This window comes from Procambarus clarkii, chromosome 24, assembly GCF_040958095.1.
Source record: "Procambarus clarkii isolate CNS0578487 chromosome 24, FALCON_Pclarkii_2.0, whole genome shotgun sequence".
Lineage (NCBI taxonomy): Eukaryota > Metazoa > Arthropoda > Malacostraca > Decapoda > Cambaridae > Procambarus > Procambarus clarkii.
The window spans coordinates 7,427,467-7,443,897 of record NC_091173.1 but is presented as its reverse complement, the minus strand read 5'-3'; the positions used below and the strand labels follow the sequence as shown (position 1 = coordinate 7,443,897).

The 16,431-nt window shown below is 48.5% G+C and overlaps 1 protein-coding gene across 3 annotated transcripts in view; it reads left to right on the top strand.

Moving 5' to 3' along the window:
• LOC123761761 (uncharacterized) overlaps window positions 1–16,431 on the top strand; it is a 32,400-nt gene that overhangs the window by 15,071 nt on the left and 898 nt on the right. For all 3 annotated transcript variants that reach the window (XM_045747945.2, XM_045747947.2, XM_045747946.2), the window contains exons 9-13: window positions 7,431–7,566; window positions 8,512–8,664; window positions 15,298–15,459; window positions 15,668–15,750; window positions 16,042–16,255. In XM_045747945.2, coding sequence (XP_045603901.2) covers window positions 7,431–7,566; window positions 8,512–8,664; window positions 15,298–15,459; window positions 15,668–15,750; window positions 16,042–16,255 — 748 coding nt within the window. The remainder of the gene's footprint in view (window positions 1–7,430; window positions 7,567–8,511; window positions 8,665–15,297; window positions 15,460–15,667; window positions 15,751–16,041; window positions 16,256–16,431) is intronic.

The following is a 16,431-nucleotide window of genomic DNA, read 5'->3' as shown; positions in this document are numbered from 1 at the left end:
GAGCTGTTGCTTAGCCTGTCTTCTTGATATTACATTTTCCCAGCAGACACTGTGTGGTTTTTGTCAATTATGTTGTCTTGTTCTTTAAAAGGATTTTTATTGAGAATCTTCAATATCTCATTTTCTCTTGAAAATATAAGTATTACAAGTTTCAGTAAAAAAGTATGACTGCTATTAAAAGCTATTAAAATTTAACTATTTTCTCATAAAATGGCATCAAATCCTTTAATGAATCTACACAATACCAGAGGTGAAAATATTAGTTACCACAGCAGACAGGGGATGTAGCAGTGTTATCATGGGCACATTCATTCAGGGTTTGTGCAGGTGGTTCCCAGTTTGGACCTCTCTTCATCTAACAGTAAATAGATACCTGGGAGTTAGGCATTTGTTGTGGTATTCATCCTGCATAAGGTCAGTAGTTAGGCTTCTGAAGATCCCGCTAGGCTAACAGACTTCTTGTCCCCAACAATGGAAAACCATAGTTACATCCCTTTGTTTCTTGTTAATCAGTTACTTTTCAATCCAGAACTCTTTATCTTCCTAATTATACCAGCCAGTCACTCCAACTTGTGAATTTGCTCCCTCCTCCTCGTTCAGCTCGTTGATGCCATGAGGGGGGGCTTAGTGGGCGGCTGCCGGAGTGTGATGCTCCTTGGGACAGTCCTCTGTCCTTTTGTAGCCTTGTACTCCTACTGCTGTCCTCTCAAATTTTGCTGAACAACTTTTCCTTTTCCTTCTGTTTCGTTTTTCTCCCCCCCCTCTTCTATCTGCTTGTATTTCCTGCCGACCTTTTGCGTGTTTTGGTTATTCCTTTGGACTTCTTCTATTTTGACGCCCGGGTGCTTGAGGAGGCATACTCTTGCACCCGTAAAACTGTAGTACCCAACGTCGAGAGCGAGGGGAACCTTTTATTGTCAATCCCCCTTTTGTCATTGAACCTGATCTAGACGGACTGACGGTTCTTAAGATGGCGTTTGTGGGGCGTATACTCACGATGCACCCTAGGAGGCCCCGGCATGATCGGCGATAGCTTCTTGTTGGGTGTCCTGCCTCTAATTGGGGCTCCATGGTGGGTGTGGGGGCACATTCGTGAATGAATGTTTCTTTTTCGTACCTATGTTGTGTTCTGTTCCTCCTTTACCTTCTCAGGCTCGTGGGGTGGGCGACCAAGCCCCTGAGTCGGTCCGTGTTGGAAGACCAGGCTCTGTAGCCTCCGCTGCATTGGGCCCCGACTTTGCTCCTCCTTTGGCGCCTCTGACTACTCCCCTCGGCTCCCCTCCCTCCTCTATGGTTGGGTCGAGCCCCAAGCCCCCAGTGGTGACTACCTCGTCCCCTGGCACGGCTCAATCTCTAGTTGTAACTACTGCGCCTTTTAACCCCTCACTCTCTGGGGGTTCTCAAAGCCGTCCTCGACACGGCCGCACTCGCTCGATTCCTTCCCGTTCTGATGCCTATCAACCCTTGCTTGGTCCCGTTTCGTGGGCCAAATATTTTCATCTCCCTCTTGATTCTGCGCCTCCTGGCGATTTCTCCCTCCATCGACATCTTGAGTCCGTGGATGCCTCTGTTTCCTTCAACCCTACTCGTCTCGGTACACATGTCATTGCTGATCCTTCTCAGGATGCAGCTTCCCGCTTGGCTGCCTTATCTTGCCTTGGCGAGACCCCTGTTCGGGTCTCAAAGAACGCTCAGTTGAACGCCAGTGTTGGCACTATTCTCCTCCCGCCCCATGTTGCGACCGGTGTTCGGGATCTGCGAGACTGCCACGACGATATTCGACATATCCTTGATGCCCAGGGCCATTCTATTCTCCAGGTGGACACGTTTACTTGTCCCCCTCGTGGTAGTCGCTGTCAACCCCTTCGGGTTGTGAAGATTACCTTTGATGGTCGGACCCTTCCACCTTCTGTCATTCTTGCTGGTGCCAGGTGCTCTGTCCAGGAGTACATTCCTTCTCCTAGGCTCTGTAACAAGTGCTGGAGGTTTGGGCATGGTGCCGTTCGCTGCTCTGGGACTGTCTCTCTCTGTCCTTTGTGTGGGGGCGACAGTCACTCTAAGTCGAAGTGCACTTCTCCCCAGGCTCGCTGCCTCAACTGCGGTGAGGCCCATCCTACCTTCTCCCGTGCCTGTATCCATTATAGTACAAGCTTGTGGCAGCCGTCCTCACCTTGAAGCACCGGGAGTGTTCATCTTTTCCTGAGACGAGGCGCCAGGTTCGCCGGCTCCCGCCTTATGCTAACGTCTCTTATGCTCGCGTGTTGCGCTCTTCCTCTCCTCGTCCTTCCCACCTTCCTCAGACTCACAACCGTTTCCGGGCCTTGGACCCTGATACGCCCACTGCCCCCTCCTCTGTTCCTTAGAGTTCTGTCCCAAAGGGTCCCCCTCCTGGTCCTCTGTCTGGGGTTCCCCTTCTTTCTACCCGGTCTGTCATGTCTCCTGTGTCTTCTTCCTTGTCTCCCTCCGATCCTCCTTACCTTCCTTCTCCTCCGTCTATTGACTCTCCCCGCCGCCTGTCGGTGCGGGCTGATGTCCATCGCTCTCCTAACGGTTGTCGTGTGTGCTCTCGTTCAGCTTCTCCTGTTGAGACACTGGAATCCGTTGCCCGGTACGTAGTTTCTGGGACACCGGTCTCTTTAAGTCAGAAGCGTAAGCCTGTCTCCTCTCCTTCCTCCTCCCCGGCGGGTAAGAAGGCTTCGCTTTCTTCCTCGGCCCCCTACTACTGACTATTGCTCCTTCCCCTCCCGTTTCGGTGGTTGCGCCCCCTGTTCCTGCTATGGAGGTTTCTTTGGCCCTTGCTTCCCTCTCGGTTGCTGCCCTTGCTGAGGTGGGCTCCCCTCTTTCTACTCCCCCTCTTCCTGCTGCTGTCCTTGACTGCTCCTCTCCGTTGACTCCTCCTCTTCCTCCGGACCCCGCCCGCCCACCTCTGGTCTGTTCTCCCGCTTCCTTCCCTCTGTCTTTGCTCAGTTTACCCATGCCCCCTAACCCTGACTTTGCTGACCCTGATCCTGACCCTGATCATCTTTAACGTGTTGTATTGCTCTTTCGCCTTTGTTTCTTCTTTTTTCTCTGTTGTTGTCCTTTCACTTCTCGTCGATGTCTAATCTTCAATGGAATATTCGAGGTTATTACGCCAATTTCCTCGAACTCCAACTTCTGATTTCGCAGTTTTCGCCCCTTTGTGTCTGTCTCCAGGAGCCGATGCTTGGTGCTCGTCCTGGTCACTTTCGTGGCTATTGCTTTCTCTGACCCTCCCCCTCCCTTCCCCTCCCCCTCCCAGCTGCTGCTGGGGCTCCTAATTCTTCTGCTCTCTTGATTCGTTCTGATGTTCCCTTTGTCCCCTTACTTTTTCCTTCGCCTCTCCATTGTTCTGCTGCTCGTATCTTTGTGGGGAAATGGTACACAGTTTGTTCCATTTATCTCCCCCCGAGTATCCCGCTTTCTCTTTCTGATCTGAAACACCTACTGGACTCCTTGCCGGAGCCTGTGCTCCTGCTGGGTGATTTCAATTGTCGTCATTCCCTTTGGGGTGATGTTCTGACGAACACCTGAGGTCACCTTCTTGAGCCGTTTATCCTCTCTTCTTCCCTGTCTCTTCTGAATTCTGGTGAGTCCACGCATTTGGACTCTCGGACTCGCACCCTTTCCTGTCTTGATCTTTCTCTTTGCTCGTCTTCTCTTTACTTAGATTTCACATGGCAGGTTCTTGATGACCTCCATGGCAGTGACCATTTCCCCATCCTTGTTACCTTTTTCTCTTTTCGCCCTCCCCTCTCCTTCCCTAGGTGGCAGTTTCCTAAAGCGGACTGGAACCTATTTACCCTCAGTGCTGCTCTCTCTGACCTCTCCCTTCTGTCTCTCCCTCGCTCTCTCCTCCTTTTTCATGACACTGTTTTCGACGCTGCCCTCCGCTCTATTCCTCGCTCTTCCTCTTGGGGTCCACTGAAGTGCGTTCCCTGGTAGAATGCAGACTGTGCTCGGGCTGTCCGCTGTAAGCATGCAGCCTGGAAGAGACACCGCCGTCGGCAGACAGCCGATTCTTTTCTTTCCTTTCGGAAGGCGAGTGCGGTTGCCCTTAGGGCCATCCGTACGGCTAAACGTGAATGTTGGGCATCTTATGTCTCCACCATTACATCCAAAACTCCTCTGCCACGGATCTGGAAGCATATCCGCAAGATAGCTGGTAAGTTCGTTCCCGATGTTTCATCGGTCCTTCACCTCCATGGTACTCTTGTGGCAGACCCGTTGCAGGTCGCTACCGAACTGGGTTCCCACTTTTCTTCTGTTAGCTCTGGTCTTCATCTTTCCCAATCTTTCCTTCTTCGTAAACCTGTCCTTGAATCACGTCCTTTAGATTTTTGCACTCATCTTCGACTTCCCTATAACGATCCCTTCTCTCTCTCTGAACTTCGATCTGCCCTGGCCCTCTGCGGTTCTACGGCAGCGGGCTCTGATGGCATTCATTATGAGATGCTTTGCCTTCTCCCTCCGTGCACGTCTCAGTATTTACCGAGTCTGTATAATCGGATCTGGGAGTTGTCGTCAGTCCCTGAGGACTGGCTCAATGCCGTTGTCCTTCCTGTTCGCAAACCAGGGTCTCTGGGGGACATCCCCTAAGGACTATTGCCCCTCACAAGTTGTGTCTGCAAACTCTTTGAACGTATGGTTAACGTTCGTCTGATGTGGTTCCTGGAACACCATCACCTCTTCCCTTCTCAATTTGGTTTCCGCAAGTGCCGCAGCACAACAGATGTTCTGGTGAACTTGGAGGTCTATATTTGTACTGCTTTTGCTGCAAAGACCTCCATTGTTGCCGTCCTTTTTGACCTGGAAAAGGCTTACGACACCACTTGGCGTTATCATATTCTATCCCAGCTTCATTCTTTTGGCCTTCGTGGTCATCTCTTTCTCCGCAGCTTCCTTTCTCGTCGTTCCTTTCGGGTGAGGCTTAGTACCGCTTTCTCTGCCTCTTTTCAGCAATATGAAGGTGTGCCCCAAGGTAGTGTTCTGAGCACTACTCTCTTTCTGGTTGCCTTGAATGGTCTTCTTTCCTCTCTTCCTTCAGGCGTCTTCTCCGCTCTCTATGTCGATGATCTTACCCTTTGCTGTCAGGGTGATGATTCGCCTTTCCTTCAGCGCCGGCTTCAACTTGCAATTAATGCCGTGTCGTCTTGGGCCACCAATCATGGCTTCAAGTTCTCTTCTACTAAGACTTGTGCCGTGACTTTTACTCGGAAACGGGTCGTTCTTCGTCCCTCTTTGTCACTTTATGGTCATCCCCTTGAGTACAAAGATTCCGCGAAGCTTTTGGGGTTATTCTTTGACACTCATTTGTCTTGGTCTCCCCATATCTCTTACCTCCGTGTTGAGTGCTCTAAGGCCCTTGCCCTCCTTCGGGTATTGTCCCATACTTCTTGGGAAGCGGATAGGCGCACTCTCCTTGCTTTACATTCCTCTCTCGTCCTGTCTAAGCTAGATTATGGTTGCCCTGCTTACGCGTCTGCTTCTCCTCCTACTCTTCGCCGTCTTGATGCTTTGCACCATACTGGGTTGCGCCTCAGTTCTGGTGCCTTTCGTTCGACTCCCGTCCTCAGCTTGTATGTTGACACTGGCTTCCTGTCTCTCCAGGACCGCCGTGATCGCTACTGTCTTCGCTATCTTGCACAATCCTTGCAACATCCTTCTTCTCGCCTCTGTCGTGCTTTAACTTTTACCTCTCCTGCAGTTCCTGTTCCTCTTCACTACCTCCCTCTTTCTGTCCGGTTATCTCACTTACAGGATTCTCTTTCCGTTCGTATTTCTAATATTTCTCCCCGTGTTGTTCTTTCTTTGCCCCTGTGGAGAGTCCCCCTTCCGCAGTTTTGTACATCCTCGACCCACATCACTAAAGCTTTTACCCCTCCTACGGTTCTAAAACGCCTTTTCCTTGAGCACTTTTCTTCTCACTCGCACTCCGTTTCCGTCTTCACTGATGGGTCTAAGTCTGCAGACGGTGTTGGCTACTCTATTATTTTTCCTGATCACACTTATGTGTCGCTTACCTCCGGAGACTAGCATCTTCACAGCGGAGCTTTATGCTATTCTCTATGCTCTTCATCTCTTGCTCTCTCGTTGTCAATCTTCCTTTGTAGTTATTGTTGACTCTCGTAGTGCCCTCATGGCTCTCGGGTCCTTTACTCCAGTTCATCTAGTGGTTGTCGAGATCCAGCATTGGCTGTTTCTTGTTCACAGTAAATTTAAGTCGGTTGAGTTTTGTTGGGTTCCCAGCCATATTGGTGTCTCTTTAAATGAGCGTGCGGATGCTGCCGCCAGGGAAGCTGTCCGCTCTTGTCCCATCTCTCGTAAAGGCATTCCTTATTCCGACTTTTACCCGGTTATCCATTCCTCTATCCTTACCCGTTGGCAGGCTTGTTGGTCGTCTGTTACTGGTAACAAACTACGTTCTCTTAAAGGTTGTGTGTCCTCGTGGCTGTCCTCGTGGCTGTCCTCCTGCCACTGTAACCGGCGGTGGGAAACGGCTCTGGCGAGGTTGCATATTGGCCATACTCGCTTAACTCATGGTCACTTGATGGAGCGCCACCCTGCTCCTTATTGTCCTAATTGCATTGTCTCTCCTACGGTCGTGTATATCCTTGTTGAGTGTCCTGACTTCCGGGACGAGCGTGTCTTGTTTTCCGACCATCCCCCGCAGTCGCTTGTCTCTCGATAGTAGTCTCGGTGACTCGGATACTTTTGATATCATTCGCCTTATGCGTTTCTGTTCCCATATTGGCGTCCTTGGTGATATTTAGCGATTTAGCGCCCTCTGATTATCCTGCACATTTGATGGTGCTACATAACCTTCCCTGTTTGGTGCCTTCTTTTTGATAATTACTTGTGAATTTGCTTTTTGTGAGGGACATTGTCAAAGACTTTATGGCAGTCTAGGATGATGCAATCAATCCATCCTTCTCATAGTGGATGATGCAGGCATTGCACAGCAGCCAGCCAGTCAGTTGGGAAAAGCAGCTTATGGGTAACTAGGTGGAGTGCCTCTCCCTGTCTTCCTCTGGATCTTTTATGCATCCTGCTCTCATTTTTCAGCTTGATTGAACCCTATAACTCTGTATTCATTGACATCAACCAGGTGCTGAAGTCAGATTCCCTCAATATCCATCTTACATTTGGCAACACCAAGTCTGTGGTTCATTCACATTCAGACAAGAATGTGGTTCATTCTTGTCTGTGTTATATGTTGCTTGAAGTACCCATACTGTACAATCTTTTAATGCTATCTATTATTCATTATTTGAAGAGTTGCTAATCCTGTAGCCTTCAGCTTATCCAGATATTCAGGGTGACCAAAATCTGCGGCAATTTTGATCACTTCATTTAAATTTTGTTTTATGGTCCTGCTTGAAAAGTTTTTTGACTTTATATTTATTATTTAGGTGTCCAATACAAACATGCAAATACAAATTTTCAAGTGAAGACAACCTGTATCAGCACCACAAATGTCATGGACAAGCAGGTAGTGGTGAGGAGAGAGTCTTCACTTGTCATCGGTGTTTCCTCAAGTATGATAAGGTGAGGTGCAAGACAAGTGTATTTAACATATAAAAATGCATATGTAGGAGGAAATAATTTGCATAGATGAAATAAATGCCTCTTTGTACTTTATAAAGTGATAGATGGCTTTGAATTATTTTACAACGTGACTGAAGGATTCTATCACATCAACATTTTAGCTTATAGGTTCTACTAAAGAATTAAATGTAGTATATAAAATTATAAGGGCTTAGAGTAATCAGGCAAAGCATAAGGAATGCATTAATATTTAAATATCTGCTTAATTTTTTAAGCTGGAGGTCAGTTTGGGTAAAATTCCAGAGCTCTTCTGATAGAGGAATTAAAACCAAAACATTCATTTGTAGTTGGGAAAATTTATAAAAATTCAGAATATTTAAACAGACAAATGTATGTTTTCAATATATGAGATATTTATGAGAATTTTTTAGAATTTTTGAGCAAGAAATTAAAAAAATCTAGATGAGCTTAAGCAATCTGTTGATATATGCAAGTAATGATAATTTTGCTAGCTGAGTAAAGAGTAAACTTATTATGGGAAGCTTGGGTTCAAACATTGGTAAATTGCAACACTTCAGGAGTATTGTATTATTAGATGATGGGATTATCTTGAAGGAATGAATGATGGGAGGGGAATGAGTGGGTAAGTTAGAGTGTGAGAGTGAGAGAATTTCCTCCTTTCCCTCTTAGAAGTAGATTAAGGGTTGGCAGGTTGAGGGAGAAATAGAAAAAATATTAATTAATTGTGAACAGCAGATAAGAGCTGGTGGAAAATATGTCAAAAAATAATTTTATATTTTTAAGTGACAACTTGTGGGAAGTGCCTTGTCATATGAAGCTACAGGCTGCTGCTGTGGATGTTATCCTATAATGTATTGGAGTTTTTTTTTATCTATGTTACTGTTCTATGATTTAATGGTGGATTATTTTGTGTTTGCATTTCAGTGGGCAATATGTCAGTTACACCTGTGGAAAGCTCATGGAGTAGACATAGACCTTCTCACATGTGGAATTTGTCATACATACAAGACTTGCACACAACAGAAACTAGTTATTCACCAAAAGACTCATTCAGATGCTCGAGACCACATATGTAAGGTAATCAAAATGAATAAAAAAAATCATCTTTCTTTTCTGTATTTACCCCCCCTCCCCTTCCGGCCCGTTGGCGTCGTGAGGGGGCTTGGTGGACGGCTGCCGGAGTGTGATGCTCCGTTGGGCAGTCCTCTGTCCTTTTCTGGCCTTGCACTCCTGCTGCTGTCTTCTCCAATTGTGCCGGATCGCTTTTCCTTTTCCTTCTGTTTCGTTTTTCTCCCCCCTCTTCTCCTATCTGCTTGTCGTTTCCTGCCGACCTTTTGCTTGTTTTGGATTCTTTCTTTGGACTTCTTCTATTTTGACGCCCGGGTGCTTGAGGAGGCATACTCTTGCACCCGTAGAACTGTAGTACCCGACGTCTCGAGCGAGGGGAACCTTTTATTGTCAATCCCCCTTTCGTCGCTGAACCCGATCTCGACGGACTGACGGTTCTTAAGGTGGCGTTTGTGGGGCGTATACTCACGACGCACCCCTAGGGGGCCCCGGCATGATCAGCGATAGCTTCCTGTTGGGTGTCCTGCCTCTAATTGTGGCTCCATGGTGGGTATGGGGGCACATTCGTGGATGAATTTGTCACTTTTCGTCTCTATGTCGTTGAATGTTTCCGTTGTACCCTCTCAGGCTCGTGGGGTGGGCGACCAAGCCCCCGAGTCGGCCTGTATTGGAAGACCAGGCTCTGTAGCTCCCGCTGCGTTGGGCCCCGACCTTGCTCCTCCTTTGACCGTCCTGACTTCTTCCCCCAGCTCCCCTCCCTCCTCTGAGGTTGGGTCGAGCCTCCAGCCCCCGGTGGTGACCACTTCGTCCCCTGGTGTGGCTAAGTCTTTCGTTGTGACTACTGCGCCTTTTGACCCCTCTCTCTCTAGGGGTTCTCACCGCCGTTCGCGCCCCAACCGCACTCGCTCGATTCCTTCCCGTGCTGATGCGTATCAGGCCTTGTTTGGTCCTGCTTCATGGGCCAAATACTTTGATCTCCTCCCTCTTGATTCTGCGCCTCCTGACGATTTCTCCCTCCATCGGCATCTTGTAGATTCCGTGGATGCATGTGTTACTTTCAACCCCACTCGTCTCGGTACACGTGTCGTTGCTGCTCCTTCTCAGGATGCGGCTTCCCGCTTGGCTGCCTTATCTTGCCTTGGCGAGATCCCTGTTCGGGTCTCCAAGAACGTTCAGATGAATTCCAGTGTTGGCACTATTCTCCTCCCACCCCATGTTGCAACCGGTGTTCGGAATCTGCAGGATTGCCACGATGATATTCGGCATATCCTTGATGCCCAAGGCCATTCTGTCCTCCAGGTTGACTCGTTTACTCGTCCCCCTCGTGGTCGTCGCCGTCAACCCCTTCGCGTTGTGAAGATCACCTTTGATGGTAGGACCCTTCCATCCTCTGTCATTCTTGCTGGTGCTAGGTGCTCTGTCCAGGAGTATATTCCTTCTCCTCGACTTTGTAATAAGTGCTGGAGGTTTGGGCATGGTGCCCTCCGCTGCTCTGGGACTGTCTCTCTCTGTCCTTTGTGTGGGAGTGAAGGTCACTCTAAGTCGGAGTGCACTTCTCCCCAAGCTCGCTGCCTCAACTGCGGTGAGGCCCATCCTACGTTCTCCCGTGCCTGTGTCCATTACAAGCTTGAGGCGGCCGTCCTTAACCTGAAGCACCGGGAGCGTTTGTCTTTTCCTGAGGCGAGGCGCCAGGTTCGCCGGCTCCCGCCTTATACTAACATCTCTTATGCTCGCGTGTTGCGCTCTTCCTCTCCTCGTCCTTCCCGCCTTCCTCAGACTCTCAACCGTTTCCAGGCCTTGGACCCTGATGCGCCCACTGCCCCCTCCTCTGTCCCTTTGGGTTCTCTCCCGAAGGATCCTCCTCCTGGTCCTCTGTCTGGGGTTCCCCTTCCTTCTACCCGGTCTGTCGTGTCTTCTGTGTCTCCTTCCTCGTCCCCCTCCGATCCTCCTTCCCATCCTCTTCCTCCATCTATCGGCTCTCCCCGCCGCCTGTCGGTGCGGGCGGATGTCCATCGCTCTCCTAACGGCCGTCGTGTGTGCTCTCGTTCGGCTTCTCCTGTTGAGACACTGGAATCCGTTGCCCGGTACGTAGTTGCTGGGACACCGGTCTCTTTAAGTCAGAAGCGTAAGCCTGGCTCCTCTCCTTCCTCTTCCCCGGCGGGTAAGAAGGCTTCGCTTTCTTCCTCAGCTCCTCCTTCTGGCTCTGTTGCTCCTTCCCCTCCCGTTTCAGTGCTTGCGCCCCCTGTTCCTGCTATGGAGGTTTCTTTGGCCCCTGCTTCCCTTTCGGTTGCTGCTCTTGCTGGGGTGCGCTCCTCTCTTTCTACTCCCCCTCTTCCTGCTGCTGTCCTTGACTGCTCCTCTCCATTGTCTCCTCCTCCTCCTCCTCCTCCTCCGGACCCTGCCCGCCCACCTCTGATCTGTTCTCCCGTTTCCTTCCCTCTGTCTTTGCTCAGTTTACCCATGCCCCCTAACCCTGACTTTGCTGACCCTGATCCCGACCCTGATATTCTTTAACGTGCTCTGTTGGTCTTTCGCCTTTGTTTCTTCCTTGTTCTCTGTTTTTGTCCTTTCTCTTCTCGTCGTTGTCCATTCTTCAATGGAACGTTCGAGGTTATTACGCCAATTTCCTCGAACTCCAACTTCTGGTTTCGCGGTTTTCGCCCCTTTGTGTCTGTCTCCAGGAGCCGTTGCTTGGTGCTCGTCCTGGTCGTTTTCGTGGCTATTCCTTTCTCTCCCCCCCCCCCAGCCATTGCTGGGGCTTCTAATTCTTCTGCTCTCTTGATTCGGGCTGATGTTCCCTTTGTTCCTTTACTTTTTCCTTCGCCTCTCCATTGTTCTGCTGCTCGTATCTTTGTGGGGAAATGGTACACAGTTTGTTCCATTTATCTCCCCCCGAGTGTCCCGCTCTCTCTTCCTGATTTGAAACACCTCCTAGACTCCTTGCCGGAGCCTGTGCTCCTGCTGGGTGACTTCAATTGTCGTCATTCTCTTTGGGGTGACGTTCTGACGAATACCCGGGGTCGCCTCCTTGAGCCGTTTCTCCTCTCTTCTTCCCTGTCTCTTCTGAATTCTGGTGAGCCCACTCATTTGGACTCTCGAACTCGCACCCTTTCTTGTCTTGATCTTTCTCTCTGCTCTTCTTCTCTTTACTTAGATTTCACATGGCAGGTTCTTGATGACCTCCATGGTAGTGATCATTTCCCCATCCTTGTTTCCTTTTTCTCTTTTCGCCCTTCCCTCTCTTTCCCTAGGTGGCAGTTTGCTAAGGCGGACTGGACCCTATTTTCCCTCAGTGCTACTCTCTCTGACCTCTCCCTTCTGCCCCTCTCTCGCGCTCTCCTCCTTTTTCATGACACTGTCTTCGACGCTGCCCTCCGCTCTATTCCTCGCTCTTCCTCTCGGGGTCCACGGAAGTGCGTTCCCTGGTGGAATGCGGACTGTGCTCGGGCTGTCCGCTGTAAGCGTGCAGCCTGGAAGAAGCACCGCCGTAGGCAGACGACCGATTCTTTTCTTTTCTTTCGGAAAGCGAGTGCGGTGGCCCGTAGGGCCATCCGTACGGCTAAACGTGAATGTTGGGCATCTTATGTCTCGACAATTACGTCCGAAACCCCTCTGGCCCAGATCTGGAAGCGTATCCGCAAGATAGCGGGTAAGTTCGTTCCCGATGTTTCACCGGTCCTTCACCTCCATGATACTCTTGTGGCGGACCCGTTGCAGGTCGCTTCCGAACTGGGTTCCCACTTTTCTTCTGTTAGCTCTGGTCTTCATCTTCCCCAATCTTTCCTTCTTCGTAAACCTGTCCTTGAGTCTCGTCCTTTAGATTTCTGCACTCATCTTCAGCTTCCCTATAATGATCCCTTCTCTCTCTCTGAACTTCGTTCTGCCCTGGCCCTCTGCGGTTCTACGGCGGCGGGCTCCGATGGTATTCATTATGAGATGCTTCGCCATCTCCCTCCGAGCACGTCTCAGTATTTACTGAGTCTGTATAATCGGATCTGGGAGTCGTCGTCAGTCCCTGAGGACTGGCTCGATGCCGTTGTCCTCCCTGTTCGCAAACCGGGGTCTCTGGGTACTTCCCCTAAGGACTTTCGCCCTATTGCTCTCACGAGTTGTGTCTGCAAACTCTTTGAACGTATGGTTAACGTTCGTCTGATGTGGTTCCTGGAACACCATCACCTCCTCTCCCCTTCTCAATTTGGTTTCCGCAAGTGCCGCAGCACGACAGATGTCCTGGTGAACTTGGAGGTCTATATTCGTACTGCTTTTGCTGCGCAGACCTCCGTTGTTGCCGTCCTTTTTGACCTGGAAAAGGCTTACGACACCACTTGGCGTTATCATATCCTATCTCAACTTCATTCTTTTGGCCTTCGTGGTCATCTCCCTCTCTTTCTCCGCAGCTTCCTCTCTCGTCGTTCCTTTCGGGTGCGCCTTGGTACCGCTCTCTCTCCCTCTTTTCAGCAATACGAAGGTGTGCCCCAGGGTAGTGTTCTGAGCACTACTCTTTTTCTGGTTGCCCTCAATGGTCTTCTTTCCTCTCTTCCTTCTGGTGTCTTCTCCGCTCTCTATGTCGATGATCTTACCCTTTGTTGTCAGGGTGATGATTCGCCTCTCCTTCAACGCCGGCTTCAACTTGCGATTGATGCCGTGTCGTCTTGGGCCACAGGTCATGGCTTCAAGTTCTCTACTTCTAAGACTTGTGCCATGACTTTTACGCGGAAACGGGTTGTTCTTCGTCCCTCTTTGTCACTTTATGGTCATCCCCTTGAATACAAAGATTCCGCGAAGCTTTTGGGGTTATTCCTTGACACTCGTTTGTCTTGGTCTCCCCATATCTCTTACCTCCGTGTTGAGTGCTCTAAGTCCCTTACCCTCCTTCGGGTCTTGTCCCATACTTCTTGGGGGGCAGATAGGCGCACTCTCCTTGCTTTACATTCCTCTCTCGTCCTGTCTAAGCTCGATTATGGTTGCCCTGCTTACTCGTCTGCTTCTCCTTCTACTCTTCGCCGTCTTGATGCTTTGCACCATACTGGGTTGCGCCTCAGTTCTGGTGCCTTTCGTTCGACTCCCGTCCTTAGCTTGTATGTTGACACTGGCTTCCTGTCTCTCCAGGACCGCCGTGATCGCTACTGTCTTCGCTATCTTGCGCGGTCCTTGCAACATCCTTCCTCTCGTCTCTGTCGTGCTTTAACTTTTACCCCTCCTGCGGTTCCTGTTCCTCTTCACCACCTCCCTCTTTCTGTCCGGTTATCTCGCCTACAGGATTCTCTTTCCGTTCGTATTTCTGATGTTTCTCCTCGTGTTGTTCCTTCTTTGCCCCCGTGGAGGGTCCCTCTTCCGCGGTTTTGTACATCCTTGACTCGTATCACTAAAGCTTTTACCCCTCCTACAGTTCTAAAACGCCTTTTCCTCGAGCACTTTTCTTCTCACTCCCGCTCCGTTTCTGTCTTCACCGATGGGTCTAAGTCAGCGGACGGTGTTGGCTACTCTGTTGTTTTTCCTGATCGCACTTATATGTGTCGCTTGCCTCCGGAGACTAGCATCTTTACAGCGGAACTTTATGCTATTCTCTATGCTCTTCGTCTCCTGCTTTCTCGTTGTCAGTCTTCCTTTGTGGTTGTTGTTGACTCTCGTAGTGCCCTCATGGCTCTCGGGTGCTTTAATCCAGTTCATCCGGTAGTTGTCGAGATCCAGCATTGGCTGTTTCTCGTTCACAGTAAATTTAAGTCGGTTGAGTTTTGTTGGGTTCCCAGCCATATTGGCGTGTCTTTAAATGAGCGTGCGGATGCTGCCGCTAAGGAAGCTGTCCGCTCTTGTCCCATCTCTCGTAAAGGCATTCCGTATTCCGACTTTTACCCGGTTATCCATTCCTCAGTCCTTACCCGTTGGCAGGCTTCTTGGTTGTCTGTTACTGGTAACAAGCTACGTACTCTTAAATGTTGTGTTTCCTCGTGGCCGTCCTCCTTCCACCGTAACCGGCGGTGGGAAACAGCTCTAGCGAGGTTGCGTATTGGCCATACTCGCTTAACCCATGGTCACTTGATGGAGCGCCGCCCTGCTCCTTATTGTCCTAGTTGCATTGTCCCTCTTACGGTCGTGCATGTCCTTCTTGAATGTCCTGACTTCCAGGACGAGCGTGTGTCTTGCTTTCCGACCGCCCCTCGCGGTCACCTGTCCCTCGATAGAATTCTTGGTGACTCGGATACTTTTGATATCGTTCGCCTTATGCGTTTTTGTTCTCGTATTGGCATCCTTGGTGATATTTAGCGCCCTCTGATTATTTTGCGTATTTGATGGTGCTACATAGCCTTCCCGGTTTGGTGCCTTCTTTTGATAATTACTTACTTACTTCTGTATTTACCTTGAAATGGAAGTTACTGGAAGAAAACACCAAATGCAGGACAGGACCTTAAATGTTTCACTACTGTACCCATCCATATTACTTTTGAAGAAGCTGCAGTGGTGAAAAATTTAGTAAAGTGTGGTTCCTACACTTGGTGTTAGTGGATTTCAATAATTCAGAACTGTATTTGTAATTTTTTATTTTTATCTGCAATTGAATTAAAGTGATTTGCATACAAATCATATTTACTCCCCACAAAGTGAATGGCTGCTTGACTAATACTTAACACCCAATGGAAACAGGTATGTGGAAAAGGTTTTAGACAACTGGCACAATTGCTCAACCATCAAGTTCTCCACATAGCCAGTTCCAAGAACCTCCCTACCTGGGCACAGAAAGGGTATTGCAGTGAATGTAAGAGATGGTTTGGGGACAAGAAGCTCTTGAAGCATCACATTAGTGCTGTAAGTGTTTTAAAAAGTGTTATGTTACTACATACCAATGTTTTAAAATAAGCTCGTATGACTTTTGGGGAAACTTGAATGGCCATTGTAATGTTTGATAGCAATTTTGTGAGTGATACAGTCTATGACCTCATAGGCTCATTTGGATTTAATGCAAGATTTATTGGCTTAAACTTCTTTGATTAATATAAGTTTTAAATTTTTACAGGTACATTTGAAATTGAAACCTCATGCATGTCCGCATTGCTCATATAAATGTTCAAGAAAGTTTGATTTAAAAGTTCATCAAAGGTTAGTAGTACACTTTCTTAAACAGTATATATATTCAGTATAAATATTTAAATGTAAACCTCATTACCATTTGCTTACAATAGTGACTAAAATGTGAATGTAATAATTTATTAGGGAGAGAAGGGGCATCCCACTCGTACTTAGATTCCTTCCTTGTGTGGGTCGAGCTACAACACTAGCCTACTTCAGAAGAAGCACTTGCAAGCAATCACTGACCAATTTCACTTGCTGGATTGGATCACTTCAATTAAAATATTCAATGTATTAAAACTAATATCGATACTCCTGCAGGAAGCATACCGGTGAGCGGCCACATAAATGTGAGCTGTGCGGTTGGCAGTGTCGAGACCACAATGCATTAAGAAGACACAAACTTATTCACCTTCACTTAAAGCCATTGAAATGTCCACATGCATATTGTTTGTTTGAGAGCTGTCATACTGCATACTTCAAGAGGCATGTTACAAAAAAACATCCAAAAGCAGAGGCCATATACAAATGTCAGGTATGTATTTTTTTCTGTATTTGTGTATGATTATACATTGTAGTATATTTTATATACTGTATTATATGTATATGTTCATTATAAATGCCGTATATATTTAATGGGAAAACATATATATACCTATTTACCTATGAATACATATACTGTACTGGTAATAGTATTTTTGTATTTATTGG